This window comes from Heteronotia binoei, chromosome 9, assembly GCF_032191835.1.
Source record: "Heteronotia binoei isolate CCM8104 ecotype False Entrance Well chromosome 9, APGP_CSIRO_Hbin_v1, whole genome shotgun sequence".
NCBI classification, from domain to species: Eukaryota; Metazoa; Chordata; class Lepidosauria; order Squamata; family Gekkonidae; genus Heteronotia; species Heteronotia binoei.
In genome coordinates this window covers 108,966,205-108,988,345 of record NC_083231.1, presented here as the reverse complement: position 1 = coordinate 108,988,345, position 22,141 = coordinate 108,966,205, and the positions used below count along the sequence as shown (strand labels likewise).

At 46.3% G+C, this 22,141-nt stretch overlaps 1 protein-coding gene across 2 annotated transcripts in view; it reads left to right on the top strand.

Annotated features, from left to right (window-relative positions):
* Nucleotides 1-4,083: 4,083 nt before the first annotated feature.
* The window catches only part of TMEM237 (transmembrane protein 237), a 32,788-nt gene continuing 14,730 nt past the window's right edge, over nt 4,084-22,141 (top strand). Inside the window, exons 1-7 of one of the 2 annotated variants that reach the window (XM_060247465.1) lie at nt 4,084-4,186; nt 9,404-9,435; nt 9,662-9,675; nt 10,948-11,004; nt 12,619-12,732; nt 14,359-14,452; nt 18,628-18,782. In XM_060247465.1, coding sequence (XP_060103448.1) covers nt 4,169-4,186; nt 9,404-9,435; nt 9,662-9,675; nt 10,948-11,004; nt 12,619-12,732; nt 14,359-14,452; nt 18,628-18,782 — 484 coding nt within the window. In that variant the 5' untranslated portion in view covers nt 4,084-4,168. Of the gene's footprint in view, nt 4,227-9,403; nt 9,436-9,661; nt 9,676-10,947; nt 11,005-12,618; nt 12,733-14,358; nt 14,453-18,627; nt 18,783-22,141 lie in introns of both variants that reach the window. The other variant, XM_060247466.1, reaches the window with a different exon arrangement.

Sequence of the window (22,141 nt, the reverse complement as noted above, 5' to 3'; positions counted from 1 at the left end):
GGAAGCTAAGCAAGGTCAGCCCTGAATTAATACTTGGATGGGAGACCACCAAGGTAGTTCAGGGTTGCTGCGCAGAACCAGGCAAAGGCAAACCCCCTCTGAACACAGTTTGGGTGAGCTGGACAAAAGCGACTGTCTTCCATACCAGCCAAGTACAGGTAGTTCCCCTTCCAGGCTAGAGTCTGGGGTGGAGTTTTAGCAGGAGCTGCTTTGTATATTAGGCCACAGATCCCTGATGTAGCCAATCCTCCAAGAGCTTTCAAAAAAGAGCCTTGTAAGCTCCTCCCCCTCCTGGTTCCTTAGGGAAGGAAGGAAAGAGCCAGAGCTTCCTTTGCCCAGTTCCCTGGGCTCCACGGGAGAAATACAAATAAAGCACCTTTAAGACTGAATGCTAATATTTTAAGGATGTTTTAAGGTTTTTTTCAAAAAAATCTTTGTCTGTGTCCTTTATAAAGTTTATATCTCCGCTACCTAATCATAAATAGGTACACACATGGCCTGACCCAACAGTACACAGGCTGGGAGAACCGGGTTTGATCCCCCACTCCTCCACTTGCACCTACTGGAATGGCCTTGGGTCAGCCATAGCTCTCTCGCAAGAGTTGTCCTTGAAAAGGCAGCTGCTGTGAAAGCTCTCTCAGCCCCACCCACCTCACAAGGTGTCTGTTGTGGGGCGGGGGGGAGGTAAAGGAGATTGTGACCGCTCTGAGATTCAGAGTATAGGGTGGGATATAAATCCAAATTCAAAATTCCAATGTCAGATTCAGCCTTCGTAACAAATGAGTTTGACACCCCTAGTCTAAAATATTAACCAACATAGAAAGGGGGGAAATCCAAAGATGTCATTTTTAAAGAACAACTTCATTTATATGTGACTTGCATGTTGTATGTTATTAGCATTAGTCACCAAGCCAAGAGATAGCTGGTAGAATTTTTCCTAAGGAGACTTCTCGGTCATGGTGAGCTTCTTCGGGACATAGCAGTGTGTTCGCTCACTGGCTTGAGCAACTAGGATCCTATTTCACTGAATCTGGATTCTTTGCATTGTTAACTTGAGAAGGATAAGTTCTAGTGGTTTTGCCCTGCTGCTGGCGGCCTTCAATGAAATTCTGTCTGCTGAAGGAAATGTAGAAATTGTAAGTTTAATGGAGCTAAAATTCCCAACTACTCTAAATATTAACATAAATCAGGGGTTCTTTTGAGCAGGAATGCACAGGAACACAGTTCCGGCTGGCCTGGTGTCAGGGGGTCTGGCCTAATATGCAAATGAGACCCCACTAGGCTTTTTCTGCAAAAAAGCCCTGCATAGAACAATGGTGATGTCAGGGTGTGTGGCCTAATATGCAAATTAGTTCCTGCTCAGCTTTTTCGGCAAATAAAGCCCTGACAGGAATCGAATCATTAGGCTTTCTACTCTTTCCAACAGACCCACAAGATTAAAAGAGACAGACTTTTCATGGTTCAGCTCCTGCTAGTTTGTCTCCCAAATGGGCAGCCTTGTGAAAGATATTCTAAGCTGGCTGTGTTCCACAGCTCTTCTCACCACCTTGTATGCTCAGTCCCTGTTACTTTGCTAGATTTGCCTTCACTGGTTTGGACGTCCCTTTGAAGATCACTTTCACAGGCTTTTGAACTGAGAGATGCCATTCCCAGTTCTAGGCCTCCAAATGAAGACAGAAGCTCACATAATCATTAGCCAGGGTTGCCAATCCCCAGGTGGGGACAGGGGATCCCCCGATTTGGAGGCCCTCCCCCCGCTTCAGGGTCTTCAGAAAGCAGGGGAGGGGGATGTCTGCTGGGCACTCCATTATTCCCTATAGAGACCAATTCCCATAGAGTATAATGGAGAAGATATGTGGATATCTTGGGGGAGCTGGTTTTTTGAGGTAGAGGCACCAAATTTTCTGCATAGCATCCAGTGCCTCTCCTCAAAAGACCCTCCAAGTTTCAAAAAGATTGGAGCGGGGGGGGGGGGGGTTGCCAATTCCCAGGTGGGGGCAGGGGATCCCCCAATTTGGAGGTCTTCCCCTCACTTCAGGGGGGGAGGGAAATGTCTGCTGGGCATTCCGTTATTGGAGACAGATTATCATAGGGTATAACGGAGAATTGATCAGTGGGTATCTGGGGGGGGGCGCTGTTAGAGGCATCAAATTTTCAGCATAGCATCTGGTGCCTCTCCTCAAAAGACCCTCCAAGTTTCAAAAAGATTGGACCAGGGGTGTCCCTATCCTTCATTATTTTCAATGAAGGGAAGTCATTTAAAAGAAGCACTGTCCCTTTAAATGTGATGGACAGAACTCCCTTCGGAGTTCAATTATGCTTGCCACAACCTTGCTCCTGGCTCCACCCCCAAAGTCTCCTGGCTCCACCCCCAAAGTCCCCAGATATTTCTAGAAATGGACCTGGCAACCCTAAGTGACCATGTGATTTTGGAATTTACAGTCTTAGGGAAGGGAAAAGCTGTGTGTACGTAGTCAGACGTATAGGTTGGACTTCAGAGAAGCAAACTTTGACAAACATAGAGTTATGCTGGGTTAAATCCCATGGTCAGAAATACTTGAGGAGAAGGGAGTTCAAGAGGGATGGGAGTTTCTTAAAAGTGAAATATTGAAGACACAATCACAAACAATTTCTACGAGAAGGAAAAATGGGAGGAGCCTAAAAAAGCCAAGTCGGCTCCATAACTTAGAGCAGGGGTCCTCAAACTTTTAAAATAGGGGGCCAGTTCACTGTCCCTCAGACTGTTGGAGGGCCGGACTGCCGTTACTGTACAAGGCCACGGGCCGTCAGTTCTCCGTCTTCTGCATCTCTCTCCCTTCCCCACACCACACACCCCGGCCTGGGAACTCACCTCACCTCGGTATCACCTCACACTCTGTCTCCACCGCCTCAGCCCAGTGCTGGAAGTGTGCGTTGCTAACACGAGTTTAGGTCGAACATCACTTCCTGTCTGATTCTGCCATAACCCGGCGGGCCGCATAAACGTCCTCAGTGGGCCGCATCTGGCCCGCGGGCCGTAGTTTGAGGACCCCTGACTTAGAGTAATGCTGGGTTAAATCCCACGGGACTTCAGAGGCGGAGTGAAGAGACTTGGGGTGGAGCCAGGAGAAAGGTTGTGCAGGGCCGGATTAACAATTAGACCAAGTAGGCAATGGCCTATGGGCCCCCACACCTTTAGAGGCCCTGGACCAGCTTCCTCCCCCCATTTCCTCCCCTGCTTGCAACCCTCCCAGCCTGCACACGCATCACAAACTGAGCCGCTCTTTGCCCAACTTGCCTGGTGTGACTGCTGCTGGCGTTGTTGCCAAATTTGCCTCTCCCCTGCACCTTTGTCAAAGGAGCTTTTGATAAGGTGCCTGCATGCTGGGGCAGGGGGCTGCAGGTGGTGGGGCAGGTGCTCCAACTCTGAGGTCATTTGCTAGGGGGCCCTGCGATTGTGACTGCCTAGGGGCCTCCACAAGGTTTGATCCGGCACTGAGGTTGTGACAAGCATAATTGAACTCCAAAGGGAGTTTTGGCCATCGCATTTAAAAGGACCGCACACCTTTTAAATGCCTTCTCTCCACTGGAAATAATGAAGAGGGGCACCTTCTTTTGGGGCTCACAGAACTGGACCCCCTGGTCCAACCTTTTTGAAATTGGGAGGATCTTTTGAGGGGAGGCACTGGATGCTATGCTGAAAATTTGGTGCCTCCACCTCAAAAAACAGCCCCCACCCCCCAAGCCCCAGATATCCACAGATCAATTCTCCATTATACCCTATGGGAATCGGTCTCCATAGGGTATAATGAAGTGGCAGCAGACATTTCTCCCCCCTTTCTGATGACCCTGAAAACCCGGGGATCCCCTGCCCCCAATTGGGGATTGCAACCCTAGACACACGCCATGCATGCATGCACGCACGTATATTTGCAAACTGCAATGGCTCTGCGTTTTTGGGGGGGATTCAAGGAAAAGACGCCTAGAAGCTCCAGAGGCCAGCAGGGGCCGCCAAGACTCCAGCAGAAGCTGAAGCTCAGCCTTTCCTCTCTTTTCCCCACCCGGAACTGGCTCCTCTGCTCCCCCGCCTCTTCCCTAAGCTCTGTTTTAGCAGCGCCTTGGAGACTGGCGGGCTGCTATGGCGTTGCTGCTTCACAAGACTTACTGATTGAATCAGACAGGGAATAGGATGGAAAACGGCCGCCCGGTGAGGGAGCTCTCGCCACGTTGCAAAGCCATTGACTGTCGTGGAAGTGCTGCTAAACCCTGTTTTTGCTGGGGAAGGAATCTCCTTGTTGTTGTGGGTGGGGCTGGGTTTGCAGCTCCGGGAAGGATGTCATTTACACACCGCCTTCTTTAGCATTTAGGGTTTTGCCCCCCCCCCTTCAGGGTCATCAGAAAGGGGAGGGGGGATGTCTGGTGGACACTTCATTATTCCTTATAGAGACCGATTCCCATAAGGTATAATGGAAAATTGACCTACGGGTATCTGATGCTCTGGGGGAGCTGTTATTTAAGGTAGAGGCACCGAATTTTCAGCATAGCATCCAGTGCCTCTCCCCAAAAGACCTCCAAGTTTTAAAAAAGATTGGACCAGGGGGTCCAATTCTATGAGCCCCAAAAGAATGTGCCCCATCCTTCATTGTTTCCAATGAAGGGAAGCCATTTGAAAGGTGTGCTGTCCCTTTAAATGTGATGGCCAGAACTCCTTTGGAGTCAAAACGATGGTGGCATCAGGGGGTGTGGCCTAAGATGCAAATGAATTCCTGCTGGGCTTTTTCGACTAAAAAAGCCCTGAGTTCAAGTATGCTTGTCACAACCTTGCTCCTGGCTCCACCCCCAATGCCTCCTGGCCCTGCCCCCAAAGACTCCTGGCTCCACCCCCAATGTTCCCAGATATTTCTTGAATTGGACCTGGTAACCCTATTGACACTTTAGGGATTTTTCTAAGGAGTCTTCCTCAGGAGTATTTGCAATTGGAGCTGGGTTTTGGGTTTTTTTATGTTTTACTGTTTGTGACCATGGGGGCTTCCATTGTGGGGTGTTTTTTCCTCTCTGGAGTGGGGTTATTGTTGGGGATGCACTGAAAATGCCCAGGCTGAGACTGCAGCTGTATCACAGCATGTGAACATTTACGTCCCACCTAAAGGTCAGTTGGCATGGTAATACCTGCATTGTGGAGGATGGTTTGTATTGTTCTGCATGGTTCTTGAGCTCTTTGCACGTGGGACCAGGTTTTGATTTAATTTTTAATTCTTCCTCGTGAATTAGATTTTTGAGAAATCTTAATAAAGTACCTTAGCAAGAAATATTATACTTTGTCATATCTGTAATTACTTTTTTACATTCCCTCCTCCCATTATTGGACAGCACCAGAACATATGCAGAAAATCTATTCCAGACCACTGTAGAAGTTAAGAGTGGTGGAATCTAATTTAAAAAAAAAATTCTAAAGCTTTATTGAATAATTACAAACGTACAGGTATCATTAGCAAATAGCAGATTAAAAGTTTTACAAATGTAGAACCTTTAAATAACATTGAAAAGGTGAGTTTGGTTGGTATTATGGAGACTGTATAAAGCAAAGCAAGACAAAATCAAAGAAAATTTAAAAAAAAAAAGTGGGGGAAAGAAAGAAAAAAAAGGGGGGGAAAGAAAATGAAGAATCTGATATTGCTGATCAGTAGGCATACTCTAATCTTGAGAACCAGGTTTGATTCCCCACTTCTCCACATGCAGCCAGCTGGATAACCTTGGGCTAGTCACGGTTCTCTCAGAGCAGCTCTCTCAGCCCCATCTACTTCACAAAGTTCCTATTGTGGAGTGAGGAGGGAAGGCGATTGTACACTGCTTGGGGACTCCTAAAGGTAGAGAAAAGCAGGGTGTTATAAACCAGCTCTTCTTCTTTTGATGGCACAGACCGCTATCCAGCAATAAGCTCTATGCACAGCTTAAATTTAAAAGTTTCAGATACTACTGAAACTGGATTTTAAATGTTTTTTCATATATCTGATTATATTAGGTAAGAAAGATGTTTTAGACCAAATCCACTCCTAGTCTTCTGTTCCATCCCTTTCTCTGCAAAACTACAAACATCTGTGAAGTCACAGTGAGCCTATATTTTGTGCCAGTCGAGCCTTTTGTGGCATTACCTTCATAATCATATTTGCTCCTCTAAAATGGATGATTTCTCTGTAGCATTGTTAATATTCTATATTTAATGTTGAATCATTAATATTCAGCTGCTTTTAATGTGTTGTCTACTTAGTGATCTGCTTTTAGTATTGTTTATTTATAGTACACGTTGCTTTGGATAGTTTGTGGTTTGTATTATTCCCCGAGTCTGTTAATCCTAATCCCATCGCACTATTTGTTGTCCTCTGCTGTCTGACTGCACTGTTTATATCCTGTAACCCGCTTTGAGTTTCAGCAAGAAAGGCAGATGATAAATAAAGCAAATAATTGTAAGTAAGGGGAGGGATAGTGGCTTAGTGGTAGAACATCTGCTTGGTAAGCAAAAGGTCCTAGGTTCAATCCCTGGCATCTCCAACTAAAAAGGGTCCAGGCAAATAGGTGTGAAAAAACTCAGCTTGAGACCCTGGAGAGCCAAGGGATGGTGGCTCAGTGGTAGAGCATCTGCTTGGTAAGCAGAAGGTCCCTAGTTCAATCCCCGGCATCTCCAACTAAAAAGGGTCCAGGCAAATAGGTGTGAAAAACCTCAGTTTGAGACCCTGGAGAGCCAAGGGATGGTGGCTCAGTGGTAGAGCATCTGCTTGGTAAGCAGAAGGTCCCTGGTTCAATCCCCGGCATCTCCAACTAAAAAGGGTCCAGGCAAATAGGTGTGAAAAACCTCAGCTTGAGACCCTGGAGAGCCAAGGGATGGTGGCTCAGTGGTAGAGCATCTGCTTGGTAAGCAAAAGGTCCCAGGTTCAATCCTCGGCATCTCCAACTAAAAAGAGTCCAGGCAAATAGGCATGAAAAACCTTAGCTTGAGACCCTGGGAAGCTGCTGCCAGTCTGAGTAGACAAGACTGACTTTGATGGACCAAGGGTCTGATTCGGTATAAGACAGCTTCATATGTTCAAGTACACCTAGTTTGAAAATACTGGCATAAAGGCAATTTATTTTTTTTTTAAAGTTAATTTACATTTATTATTCTTATTCCATGGACAAAATAAATTACACCATTGAGTTCTTGCCAGGAAAGTTCACTAAATTCTTTTGAGATGCGTCATAACGTCTCTTTAAATTTTACATTTTGAGAAGGAGAAAGATTCCCTTTCATTTCAAAAACCACTCGTCAGCTTTAGGGTTTGAATCTGATATTCAGTGATGTGTGAACACTAATTCTTGTAGCTGCGAAATTATGCTCAATATGTGAAATTATACTCAATTTATGTTTTGGTAACACAACAGTGTAACATTATAAAATAACGTTGACTGAGAAAGGGAGATGTGTACCAAAGTCTTTTTAAAACTGTCAAACTTAGCACAGCCAACAACCATCTTCCTTATCTTCAAACCCCTTCCAACCCTCCCAGCAATTAAAACAGAACAATGGTCACATTCAACAGCCAGTTTCCTTATCACTACCCTTCCAGGAAGCCCCACCAAACAATGGGCACATCCACAAACCAATTGCCCTCTCACCACACCCCCTCCAGCCTAGAAATAGCAGCTCTCCAGCAGCCCTGGCTCCACTCAATGCACAGCAGCCAAGAAGGTCTGAGCGCCTGCTCCGGCTGCAACGCCACTGAGGATGTTCTCCACAGCTGAGAACGAAACGTCTGGAAGGAAAACTTTCTCCAGTAGAACACGGCACTTGATCCCGAAAGATTCTACAAACCCTAATGATGTTACCAGCCGTGAAAACCTGAAATCTTTTTAAAACTATTCTGCGACAGAAGACCAAGCCACATTTGGAGTATTGTGTGCAGTTCTGGAGGCCTCACTTCAAAAAGGATGTGGACAGAATGGAACAGGTGCAGAGGATAGCGACGAGGATGATCAGGGGCCTGAAGACAAAGCTCTAGGAGGAAAAGCTGAGGGACTTGGGAATGTTCTGTCTGGAGAAAAGGAGGTGGAGGGGGGGGACATGATGGTTCTCTGTAAGTATTTGAAGGGCTCTCACTTAAAGGAGGGCAGAGAGCTGTTCCTGTTAGCAGAGGAGACGACTTGCAATAATGGGTTTAAATTAAGAGCGGGAAGGTGTACTGGATGGATATTAGGAGGAACCTTTTTACAGTAAGAGTTGTTCCACAGTGGAATCAGCTTCTTAGGGAGGTGGTGAGCAGACGGTGGGACAAACACTTGTCAGGGATACTTAAAGCTGATCCTGCATTGAGCAGGGGGTTGGATTAGATGGCCTCAAGGCTACTTCCAACTCTGTGATACTTTGCTTCTAAGGCCAATATTTTTTTGCTCTGCAACATTTCCATCGCATAGGCAAGTGAGCCCTATAATTTTTAGCTGGAATAATAATAATAAGAATTGCAGATTTATATCCCGCCCTTCTCTCTGAATCAGAGACTCAGAGCGGCTTACAATCTCCTATGTCTTCTCCCACCACAACAGACACCCTGTGAGGTGGGTGGGGCTGAGAGGACTCTCACAGCAGCTGCCCTTTCAAGGACAACCTCTGCCAGAGCTATGGCTGACCCAAGGCCATTCCAGCAGGTGCGAGTGGAGGAGTGGGGAATCAAACCCGGTTCTCCCAGATAAGAGTCCGCACACTTAACCACTACACCAAACTGGCAATTAAAATCCATCCCGTCACTTCAGCCACTTATGTAAGCCAAGTCAATAACATAAATACTTAAGAACAAAACAGTGAAGGCAAGCCAGAGCATAAAGTATATAAAATGAATAAAGCATTCTAAAATACTTGATTCTGTAGCCATTACGAACCACACCAGATTTCAATGAAAGCACCATCATCCCCTTAATCAGATGTCACGTTTCCAACTAATTCTGGGCACTGGAAGTTTATTTTTAGTGCTGGATTAGCAAAGGTTACTGGCAGATCAGGAAATTGTTTTAGGTTGTAGAGAAACTCAATTGCAGCATGGGCAAGAAGCAAGTGGTAAGCCCAGTTTTTTCTTCACAGGTTTCTCTTGCTTGAAAGTGCAAAGATTTTTGTCTGATTTTTGGAAGCGAGTTTCCTTTTCTTGAATACACCTAATACAAAATCTGATTTTTAAACTGTCTTGTTGGAAGAGAGATAGCTGAGTTATAGGTTGTACTTTAGTTAGCCCGATAAAGAGCTTTCCGTTGCAAAACTTGTATTCAGAATGCTTATTCTTTCATTTTGCTAATAAGCATGATTAGATTGAGAAGCGTGTGATGGTTGTAAATACTGCTTTCTTATGCTAAGAACAGGTACCAGTGTTTAATAAACTAACACATATCTGGATTCTTGTTTCAGTGTCCGCCCCGTGTCCTTCCACCAGTACCAAGGTAAGATTGGCTGATTTACTGTGAAAGTTAACAAGACAAAATGTATTGAGGAAGCAGAGTAATCTTTTGTGCCCAAGGAGCTAATCTCTGGATATACTGAGGGAAATAATCCTATCTCACACACATGAAAGTTTTAACATTTCTGGTTGCTATTTGTTCCAAATTTAATAGTATTCTTTGTTTCTTTCTAACTTTTTTCATCTTGATTGGAAACATTTGTGATCAGCGGTGGAAACCAGGGTGAGTTTATTCATTGACCAATCCTCCATTTGTTAATTAACAGATTGCCATATATTTGCTTAAAATAGGCTGCTAACCAGAGGGATAAGGTAAAGCCTCCTCCTTCCTTTCTTACTGTTGTTTTGACTTGAAGAACTTGAACAGATTGAGATCCAGCTCTCTTATGGGCAATCACGCAGCTAAATATTTGGTGCTGGTACTGGTAGTTTTCTCATCCCCATCTACAATTAAAAACTGGACAATTTTTTTAGATGATAAATTTACATAACGTATCAAGGAGAGGGCAAATATCTTCCTCTCAAATCACACCAGATTCCACTCTCCAATAAAATGCGTTCTAGGCACTCAAGCTGACCAAATCCACATTTATAAATTCTGTCTGAATACCCTTTACCTGCAAATTGGCCTTCTAGTATGGCTGAGGGAAAAGAATTTAACCATGTGAGCTTGGACAACTTGTGTCTTTGGACATCCATGGTTTGAATGTGTAACATTGTGTACTCAAATGTTACTCCTTTAATGTTGGAATATTTTAATGTTTTCCTCCTTGGAGTTCCTATTTGAGTAGAGATGCAGCATAGAAATGTTTTAAATAAGTAAATAAATAAAGGAGGGCATCTTCAGCTGTGTTTTGGGTGCTACTTGAGCACAATCCTCCTGTTCAAGGTTCCCTTTAGTGTGAGCTTGTGAGCAAATACACACAGATTTTCATTGGTCTGCTCACAGTTTTTCAGTCTAAAAGCACAGACGCTTCCTCTAGGCTAAGTTTACACGATAGTCAAATGTAGGCTTGCTCACAACTTTAATGCTAGTAGCTCACACAGTTGAATTTTTGCCCACAAGAACCCCCAGCTTAGAGAGAATCCAGTTCATTTTTTTTTATACTTAGACCAAGGGTGGCCAAATTGTGGCTCAGGAGCCACATGTGGCTCTTTCACACGTAGTGTGTGACTCTTAGAGCCCCCACCACATTTCTCTCTTTAAATCACTTCTCTGAATCATGACAGCCAGCAGCTTGGAGAACGCATTTAAAGTTAAAGTTGATTTATTCCCACCTCTCCTTCCTTCCTTCCTTGCAGCGCTCAAACATCTGATGTTGATGTCTTTCGGCTTTCAAACAGCCGACATTTATTCTATGTGGCTCTTATGTTAAGCAAGTTTGGCCACCCCTGACTTAGATTCCTATCTCGTTCTCCTCCAAAGACCCAGTCGATGGCAGAAGTAAATTTCTTCATTGGGATGTAAACTTGTTTTCTTTTTTTCTTACTCCAGATGAAATCCCTCTCGGTCGTTCCAAAAAAAAAAAGGCTAAGGGAACGCATTCGTTAGGTAAGTGAGTGACTCAGTCAAGAGCGATGCATGGAAAATAGGGTTCCAAAGCCAATGCAGCATTTGAGGTGACAACATAGTGGAGGATGTAGCCATCCCATGATTCTTTCGTACTGTGTCAGCTGGCCCGGGTGATATTCTGCCGCCTCTGTGTAGAATCATAGAGTTGGAAGGGACCTACAGGGTTATCTAGTCCAAACTCCTGCATAATGCAGGAAATTCGCTTGTGGGGTATTTATTTATTACTTTAAATTTCTATCCCGTCCTCTCCGCAAGCGGACTCAGGGTGGCTAACAACATACATTTTTTCAATTTGGGTAGGGTGGGAGAGAAGTCCTGAAAATAAATAAGATTCACAAGTACCTTGCATGTGCACAAACACACCCAGTGAACATATGCAGCTGCTTTCTACTGAATCAGACCCTCGGTCCATCAAAGTCAGTATTGTCTACTCAGACTGGCAGCAGCTCTCCAGGGTCTCAAGCTGAGGTTTTTCACGCCTGTTTGCCTGGACCCTTTTCAGTTGGAGATGCTGGGGATTGAACCTGGGATCTTCTGCTTACCAAGCAGATGCTCTACCACTGAGCCACCATCCCTCCCCTTACCCTGGACCCCTGGTCCATGCCCAAAAGATGGCAAAAACCCTCCAGGATCCCTGGCCAAACTGTGGACAGACTTTTTGAAGCTGCATGTATATTATTTGTTTAACTTTGACTTGTAATATAGATACTTTTCTATCTTTCTAAAGTGTTATCTTTTTCTGGTGATTATTTTCGATTTGCAGTACTATTTGTACACCGGTTGCTGTTTAATTCCGTAGCCTATCTGGAGGCTGGCAATCCTAGCACCTATACCTTAGGAGCTGTCAGTACATCTGGTAACAAGCAATTGGATAGTCCAACAACTAAAATGAGCCACATGCATAGCTTACACCAGGGGTGTCAAACTTCTGGCCTGGGGGCCGAATCAGGCCCCTAGAAGGCTCCTGTCAGGCCCCCGAGAAACTGGCTGTCATCTGCTTCCTTCTCCCTCTCTCTTGCTTCCTTCTGTGTCACAGCTTGCTTTGCAAGGCTTGCTCAATCCCACAGGAGCTACAGAGCAAAGCTTCTATTTTCTCCATTGGTTGAGGCTCCTCCCTTGGGAAGGAAGGAGGGAAGGAAGAGCTTGCATTGCCAGACTATCACAATTGCACAGCAGAGCTACTGAGCCAAGCCTCTTTTCCTTCTATTGGCTGAGGCTCCTCCCTCTTCTGGCTCCCTGGGAAAGGAAGGAAAGAGCCTGAGCTTCCTTTGCCCAGTTCCCTGGATCCTGTGAGAGAGATACAAAGAAAGCACCTTTAAGAGCAATGAGTACTAATATTTTAAGCATGGTTTAAGTTTAAAAATTTTTGTGTGTGTTTGTCTGTGCCCTTTATAAAGTTTATATCCCAATTATCTAATCTTAAATAGGTACACACATGGCCCGGTCCAACATGGCCCAACCCTACAAAGTCTCATTTATATCAGATCTAGCCCTCATAACAAATGAGTTTGACACCCCTGGTTTACACGGATACCTCAGCAGCTACTTTGCTGGGGCGCGGCCTGAAGTTATTGTTGATTCTCACTCTTTCAGAAAGTATTGTTCCTGACGCCGTTCGCCGGCCATTTGAAAGCATCGGCCCTCTGACTTCCGAGGCGCGGGATGTTGCCCCTCAGAGGAAACGCAAGAAAAAGAAGTTACCTCTGGGTAAGTGGGCGTTTGCAGGACAGAATTCAAGCAGATAATACATTCAGCAGAGTAAGGCAAAGTTGTGGGGTGGCCAGAATTGGAGCGTGTGGGGGGCAAACCAACAAGGGAATCCACTTCCCTGGGGCCCAGGAAGTGCACAGCCTAAGGAAAGCCAGAGTTGCTGCTGGAAGTGAAAGAACAGACAGGCAGTATGATGAACAGGCCGGTTTTGACTTGTAGATCCTGCTCTGCCCACCCTTCCTTGGCGTTGCCAACTCCTGGAGGGGGGGGGGTTACTTCTTGCTTTCACTAGGATAACTCACTGCTGCCACCTGCAGTTTTGGGGGGTTTCCTGCTAGAGACAGACAGGACTCCTAGCTCCCCTTTCCAATCTGAGGCCCCTGCCTTGATGTCTGCCAGTACCCTGGTCGCCATGGAGACCAATGACAACTTTGCAGCTCCCCTGCAGAAATAGCCATGTCCATATGGACTGCTTCCCTCTTGACGGGGTGGGGGTGGGGTGGTGGCTTCTCTTGGGGAGCCAGTTTGGTGTAGTGGTTAAGTGTGCGGACTGTTATCTGGGAGAACCGGGTTTGACTCCCCACTCCTCCACTCGCACCTGCTAGCATTCCCTTGAGTCAGCGATAGCTCTGGCAGAGGTTGTCCTTGAAAGGGCAGCTGCTGTGAGAGCCCTCTCCAGCCTCCCCCCACCTCACAGGTGTCTGTTGTGGGGGAGGAAAGTAAAGGAGATTGTGAGCCGCTCTGAGACTCTTCGGAGTGGAGGGCGGGATATAAATCCAATATCACCTTCTTCTCTTGCCCTAGCATGTCTGAGACAGTGGGGGAATCTTGGTGGTACCAAGACTCCAAAGTAAAAAAAGATTTATCAAAAAGAAAATATTTACAAGCATCCTTAAGCAAAGCATTAGATCAGCAAACAGATTTCATGTCTAATCTTCTTTCCCTTTTCTAGACATCTCCTAATAAGGCACTGATGTTCTGTACCCATAGCAATCAGTATACACTGGTGATTTGTGGCCTTCTGAAAATTCTTAAGCACAGCCACTGAAAGTCAGCCCTTTTGGCCTGAGAAGTCTTTTTCTGTGTGCATGAAGTACAATTTCCCAAGTGATTTCTTTGCAAGACATCTTAAACATCTTCCTGGCATCTCTCTTACTGTCTTCTGTGCACCAGGCCAAAACATTTCTTTTAATTAGGAGTTTGATCTTTCCAGCTGATTTATGCTCAGTTCTTTGCCCCTTCAGTTTTACAGATAGTTTTATGCAGTTTTGATGTCCCTGGGCTCGTTTTAATGACTTGTTTGTTTTTATATTGACAATTTATCACGTTAACTTTGAGCTACTTTGAGCAGCGCTCAGGAAAGGTGGCATCGAAGTCTCCTAAATAAAAAAGCAAATGCAGGACTTAATGGAATATTGTCAGTTTTATTACTGCAGTAAACAGAAAGAGCTCTAAAATTAAGGCTTGTGGTTGCATTCCTAAATCTATCAGAATTAACTATTAGATGTTGGAATCGCAGGGGGAAAATGCTCTCTTCCCAGCCTTGTGATGTTCCCATACATATAGACTGTATCGCTGGCTTGCAGTGCAGTTTATCTTGTTTTTCCATTTTTAAACATGCAGAATTGGAGAGCTCCTTCACTAAACAGAACAGAAATGGCTTGGATCCTGGGCCGGTCGAAGAAATCCTAACTCATAAGCCTCGGAAAAAAGTCAAGTAAGGATTTGCCACTTGGTTCTCCTCTCCCCCAAGACATTCCGTGGCCAAGTTCTATTATTTCTCTTTGAAACTGTTGCATCTGGGTAACCATTCCAGTCCACCACAGTTCATTTGCTCTTAGAATATAATGGTATTTTGATGATCCTAATCTCTGTACCATATCTGATCTCGGCCACCTGTCTCACAGTCATAAGAACATAAGAGAAGCCATGTTGGATCAGGCCAGTGGCCCATCCGGTCCAACACTCTGTGTCACACGGTGGCCAAAAAAACCCAGGTGCCATCAGGAGGTCCACCAATGGGGTTAGGACACTAGAAGCCCTCCCACTGTGCCCCTTCCCAAGCACCAAGAATACAGAGCATCATGTGCCTCAGACAGAGAATTCCAACAATACGCTCTGGCATAATGATCTGCTTATTTACCACACAGCACTCAATGAGCGCTCCCATTCTGCAGGCACCCTATTGGCTCTTCATTTGTTACTGGACTCATGAAAACATGAAGCTGCCTTATACTGAACCCCTGGTCCATCAAACCCTTATACTGAACCCCTGGTCCAACAAAGTCAGTGCTGTCTACTCAGGCAGACAGTAGCTCTGCAGGGTCTCAGGCAGGGGTCTTTCCCATCACCTCCTACCTGAGTTTTATCCTGGCTATAAACTTTTGTGTACACGCTCCTTTTGTCCCCAGCAGAAGAGTCAATGGAATCCAGTTTGCTCTAATAAAGCTGATGACAATATTAAACCTAAGCGGAGCCACAGATCGGGCATAAATTTACAGCCCTGATGTGCGAGACAGAAATGACACCGGAGAGAGATGGTCATTTTTAGTCCAATAATGTAACTGGCCCACCATGCCGATGCAGAACTAGTAACGGGATATTCGGAGAAAAGGGCTCTTTTTCTAGCAGGAGCTCCTCTGCATAGTAGGCCACTCCCCCTGACGTAGCCAGTCCTCCTGGAGTTTGCAGTAGGCCCTGTACTAAGAGCCCTCTAAGCCCTTGGAGGATTGGCTACATCAGGGGGCGCGTGGCCTAATATGCAGAGGAGCTCCTGCTAGAAAAAGAGCCTGTACGGTTGTTGAATCAGTCCAGGCCAGGCTATATGGGCAGAGCTTGACGACTTGTGCTGTATTTAATTCCATTTCTGCTCCTTGGGAAAACACACGCACACACAAAACCAAGCTGCGCTGTGTCAGATACAGCTTGCCCCACACCCTCAAGACACCTGGCGCCACCGAGAGTTCCAGGGCCCCGCATACCCAACCCTTTTGCAAGACTGACGTTTCACATTTGCACAGGGATTAACTGCCTGATCTAGCTGCTGATTTCATCGAGGGAGGAAGGCCATCTGAGAAGAAGGGGGAAGGCATAGTGAGGCTTTACAAAGAACCACAAGGAATGATTCCTTCTGAGCCGCCCTGAGCCCGCTTCGGCGGGGAGGGCGGGATATAAATTTAATAAATAATAATAACTACAGACCTCAACAGATCTTGGAAGCTCAGCAGGGCTGGCCCTATTTAGTACTTGGATGGAAGTCCACCACGGAAGTCCAGGGTTGCTAGGCAGAGACCAAACTATGTATCTCACATATAAGATAAACAATAACAGATATTTTTCAAAGATTTCAGGTTTTCACGGCTGGTAACATCATTAGGGTTTGTAGAATCTTTCGGGATCAAGTGCCGTGTTCTACTGGAAAAAGTTTTCCTTCCAGACGTTTCGTTCTCAGCTGCGAACATCCTCAGTGGCGTTGCAGCTGGAGCAGGCGCTCAGACCTTCTTGGCTGCTGTGCATTGAGTGGGGCCAGGGCTGCTGGAGAGCTGCTATTTCTAGGCTGGAGGGGGTGTGATGAAAGGGCAATTGGTTTGTGGATGTGCCCATTGTTTGGTGGGGCTTCCTGGAAGGGTAGTGATAAGGAAACTGGTTGTTGAATGTGACCATTGTTCTGTGTTAATTGCTGGGAGGGTTGGAAGGGGTTTGAAGATAAGGAAGATGGTTGTTGACTGTGCTGATTGTTCTGTGGAATTTGCTGGTTGTTCTGAGACTTTCTGCAATTTATCGTCTGTAGGGTGTTTTGCAGAGCTGGGTACCAAGATTGGTGGATGAAAATGCCTTCTTCCTTTCTGTTAAAATTGTGCTGGTGTTTGTGAATCTCAATAGCTTCTCTGTTCAGGCGGGTATGATAATGTGAGACCGTAGAAAGGACTTCAGTTCTTTCAAAGTGGATGACGTGGTCTCCTTCTTGAAGTGCATGTTCAGCTACAGCTGATTTTTCTGGCTGAAACAAGCGACAGTGTCTCTTGTGTTCGGTGAGACGGGTGTTGATACTGCGTTGGGTAGTGCCAATGTAGACTGCACCACAGGAGCAGGGTATTTTGTAGACTCCAGGGGTTGAAAGATATTTTTGTTTGAAATCTACTTCCTCACATGCTTATATTCAAAACTCGTTCTCATTCTGTTTCTGCATTGGATTACGTTTATATTCATAGCAATACGTTGGTTTACAGTTTTCAAACTGTTTCTCATTCTACATTTGTCTCCTTGTATAATAAGCATTCCATCTCTCCACTTAAAGGTGCCACTGGACTCAAACTTTGTTCTATTTACTTGCAGCAGGCCTTGACTTCAGCAGGAGCTCACAGGAGCACAGCTCCTGAACTTTTCTGACGGCTCTCCCCCTCCTCCCCACCTACCTTGTCCATTGAATAGTAGGTGCAGCTGCATAACAATCCCTGGATTAGGAGAGCGGGCAGCCAGCCAGCCACCAGGAGCTTTGCCACACCCCCAGCAGCCCTCATTAACCCCTGGAGAAGCCCACACCACCCTTTCTCCACTTCTTATATGATTTTGGGCAGCGGGTGGCTTGCTGGCCTTTTGACTGGGTGGGGGGGGGGGGCGGGTGGCCAAAGAAAGCCCCAGGCAAGTGAGGCCTGCTTGGGCTGGCTGGGTTTCTAGCCAGCCCAAGCAGGCCTCACTTGCCTGGGGCTCTTCTTTCTTGCATGGGGTTGCTTTTGGCTGTGGGGGGACGGCATACGCTAATGAGTTATGCTAATCAGCTCCACCACCTGTTTGTCTACAAAACGACCCCTGATCTGCAGAAGCCTTGTTTGCGTTAACAGAGTTTCTATCCAAAATAAATGTGTCGAGAACTGCAATAAGATGAAAGGTCTTCAGGCTGAATGTGTTTGTTGCGTAGATTTGAATTAAGAATCACAGACACACACCCAGCCATGTACACCCTGGTGCTTTTGAAGCCAAAGGAGCACAGGTTTGTTCACCCTTGGAATTCCATGTGGCGTGACAAGCCAGGGGGGATTTGTCCCTCTACCACGCAATGCGATTTGTGGGGAGAGACAGTAGCTCAGTGGTAGAGCATCTGCTTGGTAAGCAGAAGGTCCCAGGATCAATCCCCGGCATCTCCAACTAAAAATGGTCCAAGCAAGTAGGCGTGAAAGACTTCAGCTTGAGACCCTGGAAAGCCAAGCGATGGTGGCTCAGTGGTAGAGCATTTGCTTGGTAAGCAGAAGGTCCCAGGTTCAATCCCCAGCATCTCCAACTAAAAAAGGTCCAGGCAAGTGGCGTGAAAAACCTCAGCTTGAGACCCTGGAGAGCCAAGGGATGGTGGCTCAGTGGTAGAGCATTTGCTTGGTAAGCAGAAGGTCCCAGGTTCAATCCCCAGCATCTCCAACTAAAAAGGGTCCAGGCAAGTGGCGTGAAAAACCTCAGCTTGAGACTCTGGAGAGCCAAGGGATGGTGGCTCAGTGGTAGAGCATTTGCTTGGTATGCAGAAGGTCCCAGGTTCAATCCCCAGCATCTCCAGCTAAAAAGGGTCCAAGCAAGTAGGCATGAAAAACCTCAGCTTGAGACCTTGGAGAGCTGCTGCCAGTCTGAGTAGACAATACTGACTTTGATGGACCGAGGGTCTGATTCCGTATAAGGCAGCTTCATATGTTCATATATGTTCATATGTGTTACTGCGCCTCAGTTCTTGTTTTTGCCCATGCATAGTCACAGACTCTATAACTGCATGCAGTTGTGCCAGTTCTTTGAATCACATGCTACTGAATTTCAGCACAGCGTGGCCAAGTCCGTGACGTGCAGCTGTTTCCCCCAGCCCCAGAGGGGAGGATCACTGCTGTCCCTTTTCTTTCTTTCCTCTCGTACTGGCAGGAAAACTCGGCCTATGGAAACTGCCAACGAATTAGGTGTGGAGGAAGAGGATATAATCGAAGAGGAACAAGTCCGACGCTCAGAACAACAGCTTGTGTTTGCTGTTCCAGTCAGCGTTAGCCAGCCAGTGAGCAAGGTGTTCGTTGAAAAAAATCGTAAGTAATTTCTCAGTGTTTCAATGTCAGAGCGTGCATACGTGATTTTTTTTTAAAGGAGAGCCGGTTTGGGTAGTTGGTTAAGTGGGAGAACTGGGTTTGATTCCCCACTCCTCCACTTGCAGCTGGTGGAATGGCCTTGGGTCAGCCATAGCTCTGGAAGAGCTGTCCTTGAAAGGGCAGCTTCTGGGAGAGCTCTCTCAGCCCCACCTACCACACAGGGTGTCTGTTGTGGGAAAAAAAGATAAAGGAGATTGTGAGCTGCTCTGAGACTCAGATTCTGAGAGAAGGGCGGGATATAAATCTGCAATCTTCTTCTAGAGAGAGAGTTTGGTGTAGCAGTTAAGTATGCGGACTCTTATCTGGGAGAATCGGGTTTGATTCCCCCCTTCTCCACTTGCAGCTGCTGGAATGGCCTTGGGGAAGCCATAGCTCTGGCAGAGCTGTCATTGAAAGGGCAGCTTCTGTGAGAGTTCTCTCAGCTCCACCTACCTCATAGGGTGTCTGATGTGGGGGAGTCAGGTAAAGGAGATTGCAAGCTGTTCTGAAACTCTGAGACGCTTTTAGATGCTTTGGCTTCTCTTATGTTCTTATTAAAACGGATAAAAGGAAGTACTTCTTCACCCAAAGGGTGATTAACATGTGGAATTCACTGCCACAGGAGGTGGTGGCGGCCACAAGCATAGCCACCTTCAAGAGGGGTTTAGATAAAAATATGGAGCAGAGGTCCATCAGTGGCTATTAGCCACAGTGTGTGTGTGTGTGTGTGTATATATATTTATAATTTTTTTTGGCCACTGTGTGACACAGAGTGTTGGACTGGGTGGGCCATTGGTCTGATCCAACATGGCTTCTCTTATGTTCTTATGTGACACAGAGTGTTGGACTGGATGGGCCACTGGCCTGATCCAACATGGCTTCTCTTATGTTCTTAGATGCTTTTAGACAGGTTGCCCTTTGGGACAAGTTATGATTTTGGGTTTCTTAAGCTAGTCCCATTTATACTGTGTATAATGAAAACTGGCCCTGACTTGGATGGCCCAGGCCAGCCTGATCTCCTCAGTTTCGGAAGCTAAGCAGGGTAGTCCCTGGTTAATACTTGGATGGGAGACCCACAAGGAAGCGCAGGGTCACGATGCCGAGGCAGGCAATGGCAAATCACCTCTGTTCAACCCTTGCCTTGCAAAACCCTATGGGGTTGCCATGAATGGGCTGGGCTTGATGGCATTTTTCACCACCATTAAAAATGGTGTTTAATGTTTCTGCCTACAGGACCAGCATACCTTAAGGCAGGGGTGTCAAACATGCAGCTTGGGGGCAAATCAGGCCCCCGGAGGGCTCCTATCAGGCCCCAAGCAACTGGCTGTCATCTGCTTCCTTCTCCCTCTCTCTTGCTTCCTTCTGCATCTCAGCTTGCTTTGCCAGGCTTGCTCAATCACACAGGAGCTACAGAGCAAAGCCTCTATTTTCTCCATTGGCTGAGGCTCCTCCCCCTCCTGGTCCCCTGGGGAGGGAGGGAAAGAGCCAGAGGCTTCCTTTGCCCAGTTCCCTGGATCCCATGGAAGAAATACAAAGAAAGCACCTTTAAGACCACTTGCTAATGTTTTAAGCATGTTTTATTTTAAGTTTTTTAAAAAGCCTTTAGTTGTGTTTGTCGTTTAAAAAGCTTATATCTCTGCTTCCTAATCTTAAATATGCCCAACACGGCCCGGCCCAACAAGGTCTCATTTATGTCAGATCCAGCCCTCATGAGTGCGACACCCCTGTCTTAAGGGCTGCCTACTCCCATCTGAACCTACCTGACCACTCCGCTCATCTGAGAGCCAGTTTGGTGTGGTGGGATAAGTGCACGGACTCTTATCTGGGAGAACCGGTTTTGATTCCCCACTTCTTCACTTGCACCTGCTGGAGTGACGTTGGGTCAATCACAGTCCTCTTAGAGCTGTTCTCTCAAGAGCAGTTCTCTCAGAGCTCTCTCAGCCCCACCTGCCTCACAGAACATAAGAGAAGCCATGTTGGATCAGGCCACTGGCCCATCCAGTCCAACACTCTGTGTCACACAGTGGCCAAATACACACACACACACACACACACTGTGGCTAATAGCCACTGATGGACCGCTGCTCCATATTTTTATCTAACCCCGTCTTGAAGCTGGCTATACTTGTAGCCACCACCACCTCCTGTGGCAGTGAATTCCACATGTTAATCACCCTTTGGGTAAAGAAGTACTTCCTTTTATCCGTTTTAACCTGACTGCTCAGCAATTTCATCGAATGCCCATGAGTTCTTGTATTGTGAGAAAGGGAGAAAAGTACTTCTTTCTCTACTTTCTCCATCCCATGCATAATCTTGTAAACCTCTATCATGTCACCCCGCAGTCGACGTTTCTCCAAGCTAAAGAGCCCCAAGCGTTTTAACCTTTCTTCATAGGGAAAGTGTTCCGAACCTTTAATCATTCTAGTTGCCCTTTTCTGCACTTTTTCCAATGCTATAATATCCTTTTTGAGATGCGGTGACCAGAATTGTACACAGTATTCCAAATGAGACCGCACCATCGATTTATACAGGGGCATTATGATACTGGCTGATTTGTTTTCAATTCCCTTCCTAATAATTCCCAGCATGGTGTTGGCCTTTTTTATTGCAAACGCACGCTGCCTTGACATTTTCAGTGAGTTATCTACTATGACCCCAAGATCTCTCTCTTGGTCAGTCTCTGCCAGTTCACACCCCATCAACTTGTATTTGTAGCTGGGATTCTTGGCCCCAATGTGCATTACTTTGCACTTGGCCACATTGAACACCTCATCTGCCACGTTGATGCCCACTCACCCAGCCTCAAAAGATCCCTTTGGAGTGCCTCACAATCCTCTCTGGTTCTCACCACCCTGAACAATTTAGTGTCATCCGCAAATCTGGCCACTTCACTGCTCACTCCCAACTCCAAATCATTTATGAACAAGTTGTGAACAACAGGGTGTCTCTTGTGGGGAGAGGAAGGGAAGGAGGTTATAAGTTGCTCTGAGACTCCAAGTGAAGGACAGGGTATATATGCACTCTCCTCCTCTTCATCATCTTCATGGGCCCCTGCCATCTGAGGGTAGACAGGTGGCAACCTGAGAAAGGGCCTTCTTGGTTGTGGCACTTTTGCCTTTCTTGCCTCTCCCACTTCGTTCCTGCCTCTGCAGCGGGTGATTACATCAGTTTTGCTCCCCTATTCACAAAGGAGAAAAGGAAGCATGGCTTTTGTTTCAACATCTTACTTGACCCTGCCTATGCACACTAATTTATGCAAGTTCAGTTTTGTTCATTGGGGTTTACGAGTAAACGAGCATAGCATTGTATACTTGGTACAG